Source organism: Mesocricetus auratus, unplaced genomic scaffold (genome assembly GCF_017639785.1).
Source record: "Mesocricetus auratus isolate SY011 unplaced genomic scaffold, BCM_Maur_2.0 Super-Scaffold_100007, whole genome shotgun sequence".
In the NCBI taxonomy this organism is placed as follows: domain Eukaryota; kingdom Metazoa; phylum Chordata; class Mammalia; order Rodentia; family Cricetidae; genus Mesocricetus; species Mesocricetus auratus.
In genome coordinates, this window is record NW_024429191.1 from 41,557,389 (window position 1) to 41,577,363 (window position 19,975).

Here is a 19,975-nt window from a genome sequence, read left to right on the forward strand (position 1 = left end):
CATGGGGAGCAGGCCCAAAAGCAGCATTCCTCCATGACTTCTGCTTCAGGACTTGCCTCCAGGTTCCTAGGCTCACTTCCCTCAGTAATGGAGTATGACCCAAGAGTTGTAAAGCTGAAATAAACCTTTTCTTCCTTGTGTTACTTATGATCACAGTGCTTTATCTTAGCAATAGAAATCCTAACTAAGACCTGTTTATTCCTTTCCTTGTTTTGTTTTTGAAATAGTCTACGTAGTCCAGACTGTTTTTGAACCTGAAATACACTTGCTGTATTCCACTTGCTGAGTTCTAGAGTTGCAGGCAGATGCCACCACAGTCAACATTCCTTTTCTTTATTTTTCTTTAAATCTCTTATATTGCTAGCTTTTGTTCAATAAGCTGGGAGTTTCACCTCATATATAATTTAATTTTTCAAAAGGTTAAGTTACTCATAGAAACTTTCTCACCTTCCTACCATCAAATCTCTCATTGAGGTAGAGGCGTTTATTCTAAAACTAAGGAGAGGCCAAATTATCTAGCCAGCTTAAAACTCAACTGGAACATGGAATGTAAATATGGTGTTATCCTAGAAACTGTAGACAACTTACTCTTTCCTGTGAATAATTGCTACAATCTAAATTAGAGAGACAGGGCTGGTGAGATGGCTCAGCAGATGAAGGCACTTATAGCCAAGCCTGACAACCTGATATCAATCCCTGGAATCCACACGGTAGCAAGAGATAACTGACTCCAGTCCTCTAATCTACACATGTATGCCAGAACATGCACATATACAAAATAAATAAATGTAAAAAAGTTAAGAGAGAGAATCAATCTCTGAAATCTAGCAGAAAACTACAGTAAGAAGACAGATAATTAAGTGGACAGTGGTGGCACAGGCCTTTAATCCCAGCACTCGGGAGGCAGAAACAAAAGGATCTCTGATTTTAAAGTCAGTCTGGTCTACAGAGCAAGTTACAGGACAGCCAGGGCTACACAGAGGAAACCCTGTCTCAAAAAGCAACAACGACAAAAAGGAGAGAGAGAGAGAGAGATGATTCTCAAACTTAGGCTCCTTGTAAATGGATGAAATGTATGTATGTATGTGTTAAAAGTAGAATTTTGGAGGCATGTGGGTGTGGGTGTGTGTATGTGTGGGTAAGGGTGTGGGTGTGTTATGCATTATGTGCATGTATGTATATTTTTTAGATGAAGTCTCATTTATCCCTGGTTGGCTTCAAATTTGCTATATAGCCAAAGCTGGCATTGAACTCCCATCCTTCAGCCTCTGATCCTCAAAGGCTGGAATTACAGGCATGTTCCATCGCACCTCATTGTGAATGATTCTTGCATGATTCTTGTCATTCAAAAGTAATAACAAGCACATTCCATTACTAGCCAATAAATCTATTACATAGGAAAGGTGAAATCACAAAGTATATATGCATCTTGACAGCTAATATGCCTTACCTGCTGGTGTCTGGTGCTGGGAAAAGTATACTGAACAGAATGTGAAGGATAACGACTTTGCTCTGTGCTGAAAGCTCCTTGGTTGGGAGGGTAACCTGAACTTGACATTATCAGTAAAGACGTCCTCACTGGGCTGTGAGATCAAGTCCAACAAACAACCATGTTTCTAGGAAACAACCTACAAAGGATGGGAAAAGAGAAATTGTAAGCACTAAAACATGACATGTCCTAATAAATGATAACCATAGCTATACAAACAAAAACCACAATTGCCAGTCAAAGCTCCCTCATATGTTTACTTAAAAAACATTATTAAAATCTCTGTGAGTTCGAGGCCAGCCTGGTCTACCGAGTGAGTTCCAGGACAGCCTCCAAAGCCACAGAGAAACCCTGTCTCGAAAAACCAAAAAAAAAAAAAAAAAAAAAAAAACATTATTAAAGTTTGATAAACAATGCAACTTTTCCTCTATATAGACTATGGTGGATGCACAAAGGACACTGCAGTTCCTGAGACAGTGCAGAAACAGCTTTGATTTTCGTCTTTTCTTTCCAGGGTCAGTGTTCATGAGTAGCATTCGACTTTCCTTGTACTTATGAAAATTCTCCTTTGCTAAATGCAGGCTAAACAGACTTTTATTATAATCTCAGCAACAACCCAAATGACATGTCTATCAATTGATGTTACACTGACAAGGGTATGATGTGGAGTTACTGTTATTTTCTAACCATGTTAAAACATGAAATAGAAACCATGTTTTAACCATTTTTAAGTAAACTGTTCAACAGCATTAAATACATTAACATATTTATGTATGATTTGTGTATACTAATTTCTATTTAATACTTCATGTTGCCATATGAATTTAAGAGTAAAGGTAAATGCTCTATTTTCTATACATCTCTGTGTAGCACAAATTCTGATCAGTATTAATAATAAAAACAGAAGAGTCAGCTATTGGGGGTGAAAGCTGATCAGAGAAGCAGAGTGGCCAGTCACTAGAGAGTTGTTACCCCTACCAATGCTCAGACCAAAGTGGTCACCCGACAGGTCACACTGCACTGCTCCTCAGACTGCATTTCTCTCATCTCCTCCTGCCTTTTTTTTTTTTTTTTCTTTTTGGTTTTTTTTCGAGACAGGGTTTCTCTGTGGCTTTGGAGGCTGTCCTGGAACTCACTTGGTAGTCCAGGCTGGTCTCGAACTCACAGAGATCCGCCTGCCTCTGCCTCCCGAGTGCTGGGATTAAAGGCGTGCGCCACCAACGCCCGGCTCCTCCTGTCTTATATTCCCCTTTACACCCAGTTATTACACCCAGTTATATCACTCCTGCCTCCACCTCCCTAGTGCTAGGATTAAAGGCATGTGATCCCAAGTGCTGGGATCATCTTTGTGTGAGCTCTGTACCTCTTTTAGACAGATTCAATCTCATGTAGCCCAGGGTGGCCTTGAACTCACAGAGATACATCTGCCTCAGTCTCCCAAGCGCTGGGGATTAAAGGTGTAGACCACCTGGCCTCTATGGCGAACTAATGTGGCTAGCTTTGCACTCTGATCTATAGGCAAGCTTTATTTGTTAGATCATAAACAAAATATCACAACTCTGATTACCTACACTCTTGAAACTGCTGGCACAAAATAGCCAAGGCATATTACCTTATTGTAATATGGTAAGTAAGACAATAAGAAACAATAACTGAAAAGTAGAAAATACTACAATATTTATAATAAAGAACTAGTGGGGCTGGAGAGATGGCTCAGTGGTTAAGAACCCTGACTGTTCTTCCAGAGGTCCTGAGTTCAATTCCCGGCAACCACATGGTGGCTCACAACCACCTTGAATGAGATCTGGTGCCCTCTGCTGGCATGCAGGCAGAAGGCTGTATACATAATAAATAAAATAATTTTTAAAAAAAGAACTAGTAAAAAATAAATAGGTGAACAGGATGGGCAAGGGTTATCATAGAAAGCCAGTTTAAACTGGAATGTCTCGTATCCTAGAATCTAAAACAGCCCGAGTCTACATGAATAGAATCACACAAGCCCAAGATAAAAGCAAAGTTGGCAAAGTCAGGCTGAAGGAGAAAGGGAGGGAGGAGCAGAGGTGAGGCAAGAAGAGGGCAGGCAATAACAAGTGGGTTTGACCAGTTGTCTGAAAACTGAGAGCACTTTCTCATCTTCCCCGGCCCCTCGTTGTCTCTCTGAGAGAATTAATCACGTCCGTTTTTATGTGGCTTGTCCCATTTCTCCATTTCTAAATTCTAAAAAGATTAGACTTCAAGTTTTAAGTTTTTTTTCTTTAATATTTATCCCCAAGCTCACCCCCAAAACAGGGTTTCTCTGGCCTCAGAACTCACAGAGATCCATCTGCCTCTCCCTTTGCCTCCCCAAGTGCTGAGATTAAAGGCATGTGCCACCAGGCCCAGCTATAATTTATCTTCTTAAACACTCAGAGGTTTTGCCCCCCCCAAAAGGGCATAACTGTATTTTCTTCCCTAACTGATAGTTAACTGTCCCAATAAAAACACTTGGTAAATAAAATGCCATCTTTGTTACTCTTTAGCAATTAAATGAATATTGTGGAAAAACTAACATACTAACATTCAAAAGTCATTTACTGCAGTACCACAAAAAAAAAAAGTCAAAGAAACTCTCAATTCCAGTTAATACCCTGTGGTATGTTCATATAATAAAAACTGTACCAGAGTTACAGTAAGCTACAGGTACATATTTCAGAACAGATACAACTCTGTTGACACCTCATCCAATATTGGCATATACCACAAACGGGATACTTATGGTTTATAACATACATTAAATTTAAAAAGCACCTACTCCAGGATAATGATTACATCTTAGGAAGAAAGAAGTACCATCTATAACACTGTTTATTCAAAACTGAGGAACTGGCAAAATGGCTCAGAAGATAACAGCAGCTGTGGTCCAACGTGGTGACCTGAGTTCCATCACCAGAACCCACATGGTAGAAGGGAAGTGACTTTGTCTTACTTTCACAGGTGCACTATACAACATGTACATGAACACACACACACACACACGTTTTTAAAAAGTTTTTACAGCAGAAGCAAATACAATAAAATATTGCTACCTTGAACACCAACACTATGCAAACAACCACTGCTTATACTGCTCTGCAGAGTTTTTAAAGTTTATTTATCTCATATGTATAAGCATTTAGCCTGAATGTGTGTGTTGAGCGCATGCAGGAAGAAGTCAGAACAGGGTGTAGACTCCCCTAGAACTGTGGTTAAGGATTGTTGTGAGCCACCACATGTGTTTATGATCTAACAAATAAGGCTTGCCTGAAGATCAGAGAGCAAAGCTAGCCACACTAGCTAGCCATAGAGGCCAGGCAGTGGTGGCACACACCTTTAATCCCAGGAAACAGACACAGATGAAACTCTGAGCTACATGAAATTGATCCAGTCTAAAAGAGAAATAGAGCTCATACAAAGGTGATCCCAGCACTTGGGATCCCACACCTTTAATCCCAACACTAGAGAGAGGAATGTTAGGCAGGAGGAGACAGGATCTCATGGCAGCCTGAAGTTTGGTGGAGAGCAGTGCAGTTTGAGGAGCAGTGCAGTCTGGAGATGCAATCTGAGGATGGGATCGCCCTTTCAGTCTGATCATTGGTAGAGGTGAGAACTCTCTAGTGGCTGGCCACTTTGCTTCTCTGACCTTCAGCTTTAACCCCAATATCTGTCTCTAGGTTATTAAGACCAACTAGAATTCCTGCTACAATCACAGGAACTTAACCTGGGTCCTCTATAAGAGCAGCAAATAGCCAGGTGTAGTAACACACACCTTTAGCCACAGCACTCGGGAAAGAAAAAGCAGGAGGACCTCTGAGTTTGAGGCCAGCCTGGTCTACAGAGCAAGTTCCAGGACAACCAGGGCTGTTACACAGTGAAATCCTGTCTTGAAAACAAAAAATCTTTTTCTTTTCAGGAGGAGGGGTGTGCCTGCACACGTGCATGCACACATGTGTGCACATATACAACACAGTACATGGTGGTGGTCAGAGAACAACTCTGTGCAATCAGCCCTTTTCTACCTTTACATGGGTTTCAGAGGTCAAACTCAAGTTCCCAGGCCCTTGAAGCCAGCACTGTTCTTTACAGCTAAGCCATCTCACCAGTCCTACACTTTTAAAACACATGGCATGGTAACATGTTTATGTCTATTGGGACGAATTTCCCTTAATTGCACTTTGTAGTTGCTTCTCTATCAAAGCCTTTGCCTTTTCTATATAACACATTTCCTCTTTCAAGAATGGAGTCTTATTTTCAGATCCAATAAAAACTCTGAATAGGGTGGTTGTGGCACACACCGTTAGTCCCAGCACTCAGGAGGCTGGGACTACAGAGTGAGTTTAGGACAGCCAGGGCTGTTACAAAGAAACCATGTCTCCAAAAACAAAAAAACAAAACAAAACAAAAAAACCTCTGGGTGAAGCTAGGCCTTATAGCACAGGCTTATAATCCCAGCTACTCGGGAGCTGAGAGGCAGGAGATCTGTCTGGGATACAAAACAAGTTCAAGGCCAACCTGAGCAATAATTAACACACCTCTGCCTCAAAGAAAAGAAAAACCCTCTAGAAGAAAACAAACACTGAATTCATAGACTAACTAAAGGGAAATGAGATGTCTTTATCTTTATACTATTAGATATTCCTATCCTACAGCATAATTACAGGTTTTACTCCAAGAGAGCAAATAAAGAGTATAATTAAGATAGAAATACTTATAAACATAATTGAAAACTGTTTTATATATATTGTGAAAAAGGATATATGTAGAATGTATATAGAAATTCCACCTGAATAACATTAAATATGTAAAATTTCCATGAAAAAAATTATACTGCATATATATATGCATACATACACTAATTTGGGGGACAAGAATTATTCATATGTTAAGATTTAAAATGTATACACAAATGTATGTATATATTATATGTGTATATAACACACACACATATCCATTACCCTCCCTGCTTAATATTTTGTGACCCCCTAGTCACACTGGCTTTTGTTTTTAAGGTAAGACAGGTAGCCCAGTGGTGCTGCATGCCTTTTATTCCAGCACTTGGAAGACAGAGGCAGGAAGATCTCTGTGAGTTTGAGATCAGCCTGGTCTACAGAGCTAGTTCCAGGATAGCTAGGGCTATACAAAAGAGAAAGGGGGAGGGAAGAGGAGGAGGAGGAGGAAGAGGAGGAGAAGCAGCAGCAGCAGCAGCAGCAGACAGGCTTCATGTAACCCAGGACAACCCTGAACTGGCTTTGCAGATGAAGATGACCTTGACCCTCTAATCCTGGCCCCACCTCCCCAGTGCAAGGCAGGCACTCCACCAACCACTGTACTTCCCCAGCCCACTAGTTGTTTCTATATTATCTTTGATGTGTTTGTTCCCCTCCATGCTTGACATTGAACCCAGGTTTTTACACCTGCTAGGCAAGGGTAATATAGTTTTCCAGAAGTGACATTTAATCTAACTTGAAAACAACTTTGAGAAAAAACTTTAAGAATCATCTGAGAGCACTGACTAGCTGTTTCCTCTGTTTCCTCCAAGACCAAAGGCACGCAAGTCAGCAAATGTGAGGGTGGGAGGTTTTGAGGTCACCCGACTAACAGACTGTATAGCTCTGAGGAACAGAACTTAGCAACTCTTCCAGTATTAGTCAGGAGTGGCAACAGGAGATGCTGATGTTCTCTACAGTGCTTTGTAGCTTTTGTAGCAAGCAGGAACTTATATCTTGGCTTCTTCACTAATACCAAGTGCAGATGTGTTCAGTAGAGCCAGGCACTCAAACCACTCAGGGCCATTCCCTCATCTACATACCTACATGTGCTCAGATAGAGGGTTTAAAAAGCCAATTAATCCCAGCACTTGGGAGGCAGAGGCAGGCGGATCTCTGTGAGTTCGAGGTCAGCCTGGTATACAAAGCAACACAGAGAAACCCTGTCTCGAAAAATAAAATGATAAAATAAAATAAGAACCCTGATCAAGTCAGGTGTCAGGGTACACCCTTATAGTCCCAGCAGTCAGAAGGTGGAGACAGGAGGATCAGATGTTCAGCATAAGCCTTTGTTGTCACAGCACCTCTGAGGCCAGCCAGGGCTACAGGAGACCCTGTCTACAAAATTAAAAGGAAAAGTTAAAAAGAAACCAAGATTTTATAAACAACTACCTCATATAAATTTCAACACACACACTGCTTTAGTCTGAAAATAATGTTAAAACTAGATGTCACTGGTATAAGCACATCTTATCTGAATGCCACAGAACAAAACCAGACTCACATACAAGCAGATGATTTAAAAAAAAAAAAAAAGGCAAATCGAGCTAGGCACGGTGTCGAATGCCTTTAATCCAAACACTCAGGAAACAGAGAGTCAGGCAGACCTCTATGAGTGTGAGACCAGCCTGGTCTCTATAGTGAATTCCAGGACAACCAGGGCTACACAGTTAGACCCTGCAAACAAACAAACAAAAGGCAAAATGAGATTGGTCTTAGATACCTGTTTGAATCTTCTCATGTAAGACACACACACACACCTTGAAACAACAAAATTTCAAATACAATCTATCAAAAAGAAAAGATTAACCTTCCTCTCACAAGGAACTCCTGGCTTTTAGCCTATAGTCTTTACATAACCAACATATACTTGGACAGGTTTTCAAGGTAGCCGCTATCTTGTAAAAATATCTAAAAATATACTTCTCTGTGGCAAGTCTGCAAATGACTCTTCAGATAAGAGTGAATCTACCACCAGTCACAATGGAAATGAAGGCCATAGTTCACCAATGTGTAAAAAAGATCCTATAAAGTATTCAGTTCTATCTTAACTTTTTAAGATTATTATATTTTATGTGTACCAGTGTTTTATATGTATGTATGTATGTATGTATGTATGCAAACCACATACACGTCTGGTGCCTGTGGAGGTCAGAAAAAGGCATTGGATCCCCTGGAAGCTAAGCTACAGATGGTTATGATCCACCATATGGGTGCTAGGAATCAAACACAATTCTCTGTAAGAGCAACAAGTACTCTTTAAATACTGAGCCATCTTTCCCCACTACAATTTTTAACTGGTAAAATAATAAAACCTAATTTTTAAAAAATGGAATAGAGTAGAATGTCCTCTGCAGCATGGTTTAAGAGGAAGAAAAAAAAAACTACACAAACTATTGGCGTTTTACTGATTCCCACAGAATGGCCCAAGATTGTAGTCTAACCTCAAAAGAATGTTAGGCAGGCTAAAAGGGACCAGTTTCAAACTAACAAACTAAAACTCTCCAGACTGAGACTTGTTTAAAGAAAGGGAACATCTGGAAATCTGGATTCTAGAAAAGAACAGAAACTAGAAATCATCTAAGCAAATCCTGTAATTGTACAATATTAGAATAAATTTTCTCTTGTAACATAAAGCACTATTGTTAAAAAAGAAAAGTCTCACATGACATACCCTTTTATGACAGTATAATGTCTTACTTAGAAGACAGATAAATGGTGCCAGCTAGATGGCTTGGCAGTACTTGCTACTAAGCCTGGTGTCTTAAGTTATATCCTGCGACACATGTGGTAGAAGAAAACAGTCTCCAGAAAGTTATCCAATGAAGTCAACACCTGTGCTGAGGTATGCACACACACACACACATACATACACAAACATATAAGTAAATAAATACTTCTTTCAAAAACAAAACATTGAGGGATGGAGAGATGACTCAGCAATTAGAGCACTGACTGCTCTTGCATAGGACCAAGGTTCTGTTCCAAAACCCGGGTGTTGGATAGCAACCACTTGTAATTCCAGTTCCAGGGGATTTGATGCCTCTTCTGACCTCTATGGGCAGGCACATACACATACACACTAAACAAAACAAAAAAGACAGATAGATAAAAAGACAAAAGAAGCTAAAAAGAAAATCAAATTATCATCCTCCAGAAAGCATAATACTAAAAGAAAAGCTTTAATAAGGATACAATTAATTGGTAGATTTACAGTAAACATTCAAAAAAAAAAAAAAGAATTCATGAGTAAAAGAGACACAGAGCTCTTTTATTCATAAAATGAAAAGCAAGATTCCCAAGACAGCAGTGCTAAATAGTAACTGTGAAACTGACCACTGTGAGGTGTGGATATATTACATTGAGCTAGTCCTCTGAAATTTAAAAAAAAAAAAACAAAAAACAAAACAAAAAGACAAATTAACTATAAGAACAAAAGAGCCAGGTTGAGGTAGTATAAACCTTTAGTCCCAGCACAGAAGGTAGAAGAAAGAGGATCTGAGTTCAATGCCAGCCTGGTCTACTCAGAGAGTTCCAGTCCAGCCAAGACTGCAGAATGAGACCTTGTCAAAACAAACAACAACAGCTGGGCGTTGGTGGCGCACACCTTTAATTCCAGCACTTGGGAGGCAGAGGCAGGTGGATCTCTGTGAGTTAGAGGTCAGCCTGGTCTACAGAGTGAGTGCCAGGACAGGCTCCAAAGAAATACAAAGAAACCCTGTCTCAAGGGAAAAAGAAAAAAACAACTAAATAAATTGTAAAAATAAACTTAATAGAGAAAAAAAGAACAAAAGAAATGTGAAAACTAAACAGATGACTACTTCCTAATACTCTCCTTGATAAACACAAAAAAGGATTCTGTATGAAGATCAAGATTTAGGCAATGGAGAGATGGGTCAGCAGTTAAGAGCACCGGCTGCTGTTCCAGAGGACCCATGTTCAATTTCCAGCACCAATATGGCAGCTCACAGCTGTCTGTAACTCCAGTTCCAGAGTAATCCAACACCCTCATACAGTCATACAGTCATATGCAAGAATATAATTTTTTTAGTATTTATAACAAAGATATATACTTTTAAAAAAAACAACATGATTTAACTTTAGGTTCTGGGGTGAATTAACAGACAGTATCTAAAGAGAAGAAAAGAGTTACCTTTTTTTTTTAAACATTATATACCACAGTGTACTAAGGCTTTGGGTGCATGAATTAACCTCCAAATTCCGATTATACTATTACATCTAAAGTTGTAGAGAGGCTAAGTTATCTCCAAGTCAGAGACTTAAAAAGTAGTTTATGATCTTTGACCTCTCCTTTCTTTCACTTCACTAATAAAGACAAATACAAATTACTTAAGCAAGAAAGACCATATAAAGGAAGGTATATAACAAAATGAAGTGGAGGGTGGAAGGCATTTTACTTTAAATGGTATTTGTTTACTTCTACAGGAAGAAAACCAAACCAGACCATCAGATCGCTATCTGTGAGAGCACAGCAGCAGCAAACACCAGGGCTCAGTTCTCAGTTACACTCAACTAGCAAGAGCCAATCTTCATCCTTCCACATACACTCAAAGGCCTGCCAGGCCTCTCCATCGTAACTTCCACCCTCCTAATCTCTTACTATAAAAAAAAAAAATCTTGTAACTGGACTCCCACTTCAATCTTTTCTCCAACCAAAAATCAGATTATTCAAAAAAAAATTGTGAGTCAGAACATATCATTCTTCTACTTAAGTTTCCTCCATCCTTTCTGAAAACTACAAATAAAATCCAAACTACTTTGTGATGTGGCCTACAAATATTACTTGAGTAGGCAATTATTTAGTCCAAACAACTCCAGCTTGCTCTCCACATCTCACTGAGCTGCTGAGTCCTACCTTGACTCAGGCCTTGATCCTTCTTTACACTTGTAGGAAATGCTTATACTAGACCATTCATGGAACTAATTCAGTGCTTGGTTCAAATCACCTCCAGCCACCTACCAGAGGAGCTTTTCCTGTTAGCGCTTACCAATTACTCTCACTCAGACAGCCTTTTCTGTATTCCTCTATCATCTGAAATAGATGAGTTTAATTAAATTTGTATCCCCACTTCAATTAAAATTCCCCTAATTCCCTAGTATACTTTGGAATAAGAAATAAATATGGGCCGGGCATTGGTGTCGCACGCCTTTAATCACAGCACTCGGGAGGCAGAGGCAGGCAGATCTCTTTGAGTTCGAGGCCAGCCTGGTCTATTGAGTGCATTCCAGGACAGCCTCCAAAACAATACAGAGAATCCCTTCCTCAAAAAACCTTAAAAAAAAAAAAAAGAAAAGAAATATGGAAGTATAAGACTTATTTGAAGGAAAGTCTGAAAATCTATTGAGGAATCTAAAAATTATTTGAACACAAAAGACAGAATGATGTCAAGTTTCCCAAAATTAATCTATGATTTCAGTATGTAAAAACCTCAGCAAGGGTGTGTGTGTGTGTGTGTGTGTGTGTGTGTGTGTGTGTGTGTGTGTGTGTGTGTGTGTGTGTGTGTGTATGTGTGTGTGTGTGTCTTTCTCATTCATTCTCCACCTTATCTTTTGACACAAGGTCTCTCACAGAACTAGACTGGCTGGCTAGTGAAGCTTCCCACCCCCAGTGCTGGGGTTAACTTAATTTGTACATGAATACTCAGGATTTGAACAAAGGACTGCAGACTTGGGTAGCAAGCACTCTTACCCACAAAATATCTTTTCCAACCCCAAGATTTCGTTTTGAACTCCACAAAATGTAAAGTTCATCCAAAGAACACTCAGACCAGAATAATCAAAGTCTGAAGTAAACACAATCAGGAACTAGTGACTAACCCTATTGAGTGCTAAAATTCATAAAGCATTAATAGCAATGCAAAGGAAATTGTAATATACACATCGAGAAAACAACTGGACAAATCAAAAAGTCTCAAACATATTCAGTGAATAGGCTTGATTTAGTAAATTATAATACTTGCAATTCTAACCAATATTGAGCAAAAGCAAACAGATCATTCAATAGTGTTAGACCCTTAATTAACCTGTAAGTTCCAACTGCCCAAAGACCAGACAACTTCCTGGGATTCTGGGGATTGTAGTTCTTGGAAAATAAAAACAAATCCTCATAGGAAAGTATGGTGGCCTATGGGTTTTGTCAATAAAGCCCGGCTAACACATGTCTCTAGACCACACAGCTAGAAAGTTTCCAGATGGTGGTCATGACCAAATTCCATGTTGTTCAGTATTTTAAATCTCAATAAAAGCTTGCTTATATTTTGCCAAAATGATAGAATTGGTTTTTCTGGCAAGTTTCAGGATTATCAATTGACTGTTTAGGGAGAAAAAGCATGAAATTACATATATTCCTTCAAACATATTTCTGTTTCACTTCCTATACCAGAAAAAAAAATTCAAAATCAAAGAATAACAATTTAAAAAACAAAGAAAAAGAAAGGGAAGTCAAGCAGTGGTGGTACACGCCTTTAAATCTCAGCACTAGAGAGGCAGAGGTAGTGGATCTCTGAGTTTGAGGCCAGCCTGGTCTACAGAACAAGTTCCAAGATAGCCAGGGCTACATAGAGAAACTCTTGAAAAAGCAAAAATAGAGAAAAAAAAACTATAAAATAGCTACTTAAAATGTGAGACTTCTGTCTTTTAAAGATACAAAATGGTATGTAGTAAAATCTTCTCACTCAACTCTCCTTCCTTTTGGATGTTTTTGTTTTTGACATAGGGTCTCACACAGTCCATGATGGCCTCGAGCTTACTTGAAGCCAACTCAGGTCATGAATTCCTAATCTTCCGCTTCTGCCTCCCTAGAGCTGGGTTGTGGGCATGAGTCACCACTGCTTGGTAGTTTCCTATGATGGAAGTAGAACTCCATGCATTTTCAAGTCTTCCTTCTCCCCTTGATATGTGTTCACTGACATTTAAATTTTTTTTTAAAAAAATATAATTTTTTTACGTGTATGGGTATTTTTTGCCTGAATGTATGCCTTTCCATATAACACATGAATGCCTGCTGCCCATGAAATCCAGAAAAGGGCATTAGATCCTCTGGAACTGGAGTTACAGACAGTTTTGAGTTGCAGTGTGGGTGCTGGGAACTACACTAGGGTCCTCTGGAAGAACAGTTTTTTGTTGTTTTTTGTTTGCTTGTTTTTTGTTTGTTTTTGAGATAGGGTTTCTCTGTGTAACAGCCATGGCTGTCCTGGAACTTACTCTGTAGACCAAGCTGGCCTCTAACTCACAGAGATCCTCCTAACTCTGTCTCCAGACTGCTGGGATTAAAGTCACTGTCACCACCTCCCGGCTTCTAGAAGAACAATTAGTGCTACTAACCACTGGGCCATCTCTCCAGCCCCTTTTCTGATGCACGGTCTCCCAGTCGAGGTTAGTGTGAATCACATGACAATCTTCCTACCTCAGACATCCCACCAGCTTCATTCCAAGCATGTCAAAAGCAATATAGATGGGCATGGTAGTTTACACACCTGTAATCCCAGAATCAATACCAAGTAAGAAGCCTGATTGGGCTATGTAGGTCCCAGCCAGCATGGGCTACAGAATGGCAGATAGACAGACAGACAGACAGACACACACACACACACACACACACACACACACACACACACGCTGCTCGTTGTTACAAGCCTGAAGACCTGAGTTCAATATCTGAACACAAATAGAAGTGGAAAGATGGGAGATGTCATTCAGTAAATCTGTCTCTCTTATTGGTTGTTGAATAAAGCACTGTTGGCCAATAGGGAAGCAAGATAGGTGGGACTAGGAGTCAAGGAGGATTCTGGGAAAGAAAGGCAGCCATGTAGGCCACCAGAGGAGTAAGAGGTCTGGACCCTTTTCTCTAGTAAGAGAAAAACTTAGATTAACAATTATGGGTTAAATACTTAAGTCAGAGCTAGTCAGTAAGAAACCAAGCAAATGGCCAACAGCATTATTGATGGGGGTGTATATGTCAATAAAGCACTAATGACCAATAGGGAAGCAAGATAGGTGAGACTAGGAGTCCAGGAGGACTCTGGGAAGGAGAAACACAGGGAGTCAAGATGTAACCACCGGCCCGGTGTTGGTGGCGCACGCCTTTAATCCCAGCACTCGGGAGGCAGAGGCAGGCGGATCACTGTGAGTTCGAGACCAGCCTGGTCTACCGAGCGAGTTCGAGACCAGCCTGGTCTACCGAGCGAGTTCCAGGACAGCCTCCAAAGCCACAGAGAAACCCTGTCTTGAAAAACCAAAAAAAAAAAAAAAAAAAAAGATGTAACCACCATAGGGGTAAGAAGCCCGGACCCTTTTCTCCAGTAAGAGAAATACTTAGATTAACAATTATGGGGTAAATACTTAAGTCAGAGCTAGCCAGTAAGAAACAAGCAAGGCCAACAGCTTCATAATTAATACAGTGTCTTATGTGTTATTTGGGGACTATAACGCAGCAGAGCCCAGGCCACTGGTAGGGAAAAACCAAGCAGCTGGCAAGGAAAAGGCTTCACTCAACACATTATAATTTAAAAAAAAAAAAAAAAGCAAGGTTCTTTTAAGAGGCTCTGTTAACAATTGAATGGTGTGCACAAGCATGTGGCAGTGGCAGTGACCACATCTCCAAGCCAGCACCTGCTGCTGGATATCAGCATAGATTGAGGCAGTGAGCCCACCATGTTGGAAAGCCAGCGGCTGTTTCCACTTTACTTTTAGCTATGTTCTTTAGCCTATATAAGACACATGGCCAGAAAAACAGTTTTACAGTAAAGTCAGATTCAGATGAAGAAAAATATAGGTACACTTGGGAGAGTAAAAGAAACAAGATATTGGAAAAAATAAAAATAAAGGAAGTAGCTGCCTTTAATCCCAGCACTGCAGAGGCAGAGACAGGTAGATTTCTAAAGAGATACCCTGTCTCAGAGAAAAAAATAAATAAAAGAAAAAGAAATAAGGGTAATATAAGCCACATAAAGATGGAAAATACACAGAAAGTCTGGATACTGTATACTATTGTGTTTTTCAGTTGTTCAGTGGCTAAGGAACAACTAATGAAATATACTTGATTATAAATGCTGCTGAATTAATCCAACTTATATATTTCAAAAATGTTTTGGCTTCTAACTTTAAATACAAGGACTGGTTACTTGGGAAAAGAGTTTTTGTTTATGTTTCCACAGAAAATGGAAAGCTGTGGATTCCTTCCAGGCTTCTGTGGTTTGATGAACGAAGACCCCCGGAAGTGGGTCAAGTGTTCCAACATCTAAGACAGCTGAGATGATACAGCCTTAAGGACTACAAAAAACAAGGACTTAGACATGTTTCTGAGTTTTGTCATGATCCCCATGGTATAGACAGCGACCCCTATCAGCAGGAAGCAGTTTGGAATGAGTAACATCCAAATTCCCAAATATTGTTTATAAATCTTTGTTTTCATTTGAATGGGGTTGCTTATAATTGGTTAATGATCACAACAAATCTCTTTTTAAAGGTAAAAGGGGATTATGGTGTGGAAATGAATACTTTGTATTGGTATGAGTTTTCATTTATTGATACAAATTCAAGGCCAATTTTGTGATTTGTGTATTTCTCATTTTGTTTAAGTATTGTGTTTATACTGATCTTTTAAAACATAATGCATAATTAAGCACAGATTATAGATAGTTGCTTATAATAGTAAGAACTTATAGTTAAGTTAGGTTTTCTAGATATACAGAGATATATTTAAGATAGATAGTCTTCAAACCTTTCAAAGACCTTCAGAAAAATGTCATTTAAAATGATTTAGGGTTTTTCTTGACAATGAGAAATATCTGCTCCTGGCACACCAATTACATCTGAGAGGAAGATGGGCATCAAAGAGACTCGTTATGGAGTTTGCTTTCAACATGGCAAAATTACCCATTTGGGTAAAAAATGATCTTGCCTAGACTGACTGTTGCTGTATAATCTGGACATGCAGGACCCACAGAAAAGTGACTATGGAATTTGGACAGTCCTAAAGGGTTCCTGCTTCATGGAAGAGTCTGCCAGACTTTCTGCAGGACACAGAAAAATGACTGACAGACTGCCAATGCAGATGCCCAAACGTTACAGCAGAACTTCAGGTGACTGTCCAGGTAGCAAGATGTCTCTGTCAATTCTAGTGTTTATATATTATCTTTCTGTGGTCTTTGATGGAGTTGAAGACAGATAGTTATAATCATAGTTTTCCTTAATTATGGTAAAAGATAATCTACATATAAGACTTTAGACTCACAAAGATAGGATAGATGATAATTTCTTAAAATCTTACTAAATGTTAATGGACTAAATACTGTAACTATAATTCTTACTTGATAACTGTTCAGCTGTAATTAACCTTTCTTTTTATTTAGACAGAAAAGAGGAGATGATGGGAGATGTCATTCTGTAAATCTGTCTCTCTTATTGGTTGTTGAATAAAGCACTGTTGGCTAATAGGGAAGCAAGATAGGTGGGACTAGGAGTCAAGGAGGATTCTGGGAAAGAGAGGCAGAGTCAGACGCCATGTAGGCCACCAGAGGAGTAAGAGGTCTGGACCCTTTTCTCTGGTAAGAGAAACACTTAGATTAACAATTATGGGTTAAATAGTTAAGTCAGAGCTAGTCAGTAAGAAACCAAGCAAACGGCCAACTGCCTAAAAGCAAATTGTTCTGAATCTGAACTGTGAGAGCAAAAACATCAACAAAACAGTCTAGAGTTAAACAAACATATGAGGAAAAGGGCAGTCCATAATCATGATGTCCTCCTAACAATCTCAGAACCTAATCTGGCATTATGGTGTGTGCCTTAAATCCCAGCTATTCAAGACGCTGACAGGATTATTTTAATTCAGAAGTTCAAGGTCAGCCTCGGCAACACACAAAACTCTTGTCTCAAAAAAAAAAATCCTGCCGGGCGGTGGTGGCGCATGCCTTTAATCCCAGCACTTGGGAGGCAGAGGCAGGCGGATCTCTGTGAATTCGAGGCCAGGCTGGACCGACAGCCTCCAAAACAATACAGAGAAACCTTGTCTCGTAAAACCAAAAAAAAAAAAAAAAATCCTATTCACAATATATTCTATAGCTGAGGTTATTGATACAGTACTTGCCCTATGTGAGGCAAGTCCTGGGTTCCATTCCTATACTGCTATACTACAGATACACAGACATACACATAGAGGCAAACAGTCTACATTTCAAGTACACAAGTAGAAGGGATCAAAATAATTTGGTGGCCTTGACTTTCCATGTTTCAGACTAACCTATTTGGATTTATTTCCATATTACATTACTGCCCTATAAACCAAGCACTCCAAATTTCTAATTCATATACTTTTCCTAGCACTAAAATTATTCCCAAACTTCCTTCCCTGAAAACCTGTTAAACATTTTTGCATCTGACATTACCTAGAACTAAAAAGCTGGGGACAAACCAATCTCCATGTCTATTCTCCCATTCTCACAAAAATCCCAATAAAGTGGCAGGACTTTTTTTTTTTTTTTCCTGAAAGAAATGCTTGGAAACTGGGTGTTGGTGGCGCATGCCTTTAATCCCAGCACTCGGGAGGCAGAGGCAGGCGGATCTCTGTGAGTTCGAGACCAGCCTGGTTTACTGAGGGAGTTCCAGGACAGGCTCCAAAACAATACAGAGAAATCCTATCTCCAAAAACAAAAAAAAAAAAAAAAAAAAAGGGAAGGAAGAAAGAAATGCTTGGATAATTCACTGCTATTTCAATGACATGAGTACACTTCTATTTTTTAATTTCAAAAACTATTCAACACCAATTGCCATGTATTATATGAGACCTCTTCTATAGAAAACACACTAAAGCTAGTTCATAGGCTCTTATTTCTTAGATACTCAACAAACTACTCCAGGAATGAAGTAAAGAATTCTTTTTTTTTTTTATAATACGACTTTTTAGTAATTTATTTTTATTTTTATGTGCATTGATGTTTTGCCGGTATGTGTGTCTGTGTGAGGGTTGTTGGATCCCCTGGAACTAGAATTACAGACTTCCATGTGGGTCCTGAGAACTGAACCCAGGTCCTCTCTGGAAGAACAGCCAGTGTTAAGCACTGAGCAATCTCTCCAGCCCCAAGGAAGGATTCTTTTAAAACTCAAGTATACAGCCAGCCAGTGATGTTGCATGCCTTTATTCCCAGCGCGTGGGAGGCAGAGGCAGGCAGATCTCTGTGTCCGAGGCCAGCCTGGTCTACAGAGAGAGTTCCAGGAAAAACAAAAAACAAAGAAAAACTCAGTCACAAAATAATTTAAATACAATCTCCATAACAAAAACATATATTTTAGGGCAAAGGAAACAGAAGGAAGACCTCCTGGTTGAAGTGTTGTATCATCAAATCTCTGAAAATCACAATTCATATAGTAGGGTTTGGGGGAGTAAGGTAGTACAAGAATAATCCACAAAAGAGACCAGTTTGGGGGGGGGATACAGCTTTTCTCTTTTGGGGGATGAGATGTGGGAAGAAATTGAGACAGGGTCTTGCTACATAGTCCTGTTTGGCCTAGAACTCACTATGTGGAACAGATTACCTTGGATTTGCTGAGGATTATAGGGGTCAGTCACCACATCCAATCTGAAAAAAAACTCATAATGAAACATAAAAATGGGTAGACTTAATAGCTCAGTAGCCATAAACAAGCAAATATACCATGCTTCAGTATTTATATAAAAATTGTGAACTTAAAAAGAGTAATACAGCCGGGCGTTGGTGGCGCACGCCTTTAATCCCAGCACTCGGGAGGCAGAGGCAGGCGGATCTCTGTGAGTTCGAGACCAGCCTGGTCTACAAGAGCTAGTTCCAGGACAGCCTCCAAAGCCACAGAGAAACCCTGTCTCGAAAAAAAAAAAAAAAAAAAGAGTAATACAGAAAGCATGGTGGTGCACACCTTTAATCTCAGCACTCTGGAGGTAAAGGCAGGAGGATCTCTATGAGTGAGGCCAGCCTGGTCTATATGGTGAACTACATGTTGACTATACAGACAGAGTCTGTCTCAAAAGGAGGGAGAAAGAATAATAGTTATTCCTTTAAAATAAATTTTATGGCATGAGTACCGTGTAGAAAATTAATACTGCAGTGCTAGGGATACGGCTTCATGGTAGCATACTTGACAGGCATGTTCAAGGTCCTCAGTTAGGGCCCTGAGGTCAAAAAGGCCCTTTCAAAAGCACTGAGATGGAGTGGATCACAAACGAACGGGCTTCTCATTGTAAAATCAAGCTGGGCCTGGAGCCACGTGCCTGCAATTCTAGCAAAAGGATTCAAAGATTGAACCCAGACTCATCAGCAAGATCCTGCCTTTGACATGAGCATTTGCTGCTCTTCCAGACAACCCAGGTTTAGTTCCCAACACCCACATGACAGCTCACAACCATCTGTAACTCCAGATCCAATGGCCTCTTTTAGTCTCCTTTGGGCACCAGGCATGCATGCAGTACAGACAAACATGCAGACAAAATGCCACACACATAAAATCAAATTAAATTAAAATTTTAAAATAAATAAAAATTTCACCAGGTGGTGGTGGTGGTTTACACCTTTAGTGCCAGCACTCAGGAGGCAGAGGCAGGAGGAAATTGGAGTTTCTGTAAATCGGAGACTAGCCTATTCTACAGAGTTTCAGGACAGTCAGGGCTATATTGTGAAACCTTGTCTCAAAAAATAAAATAAAATAAAACAAAATA

At 39.7% G+C, this 19,975-nt stretch overlaps 1 protein-coding gene across 1 annotated transcript in view; it reads right to left on the minus strand.

Moving 5' to 3' along the window:
* Ncor1 (nuclear receptor corepressor 1) overlaps nucleotides 1-19,975 on the minus strand; it is a 149,663-nt gene that overhangs the window by 125,901 nt on the left and 3,787 nt on the right. Inside the window, 1 exon segment of the mRNA XM_040748823.1 lies at nucleotides 1,451-1,628. Within this exon segment, the coding sequence (XP_040604757.1) occupies nucleotides 1,451-1,558 (108 nt within the window). The 5' untranslated portion in view covers nucleotides 1,559-1,628.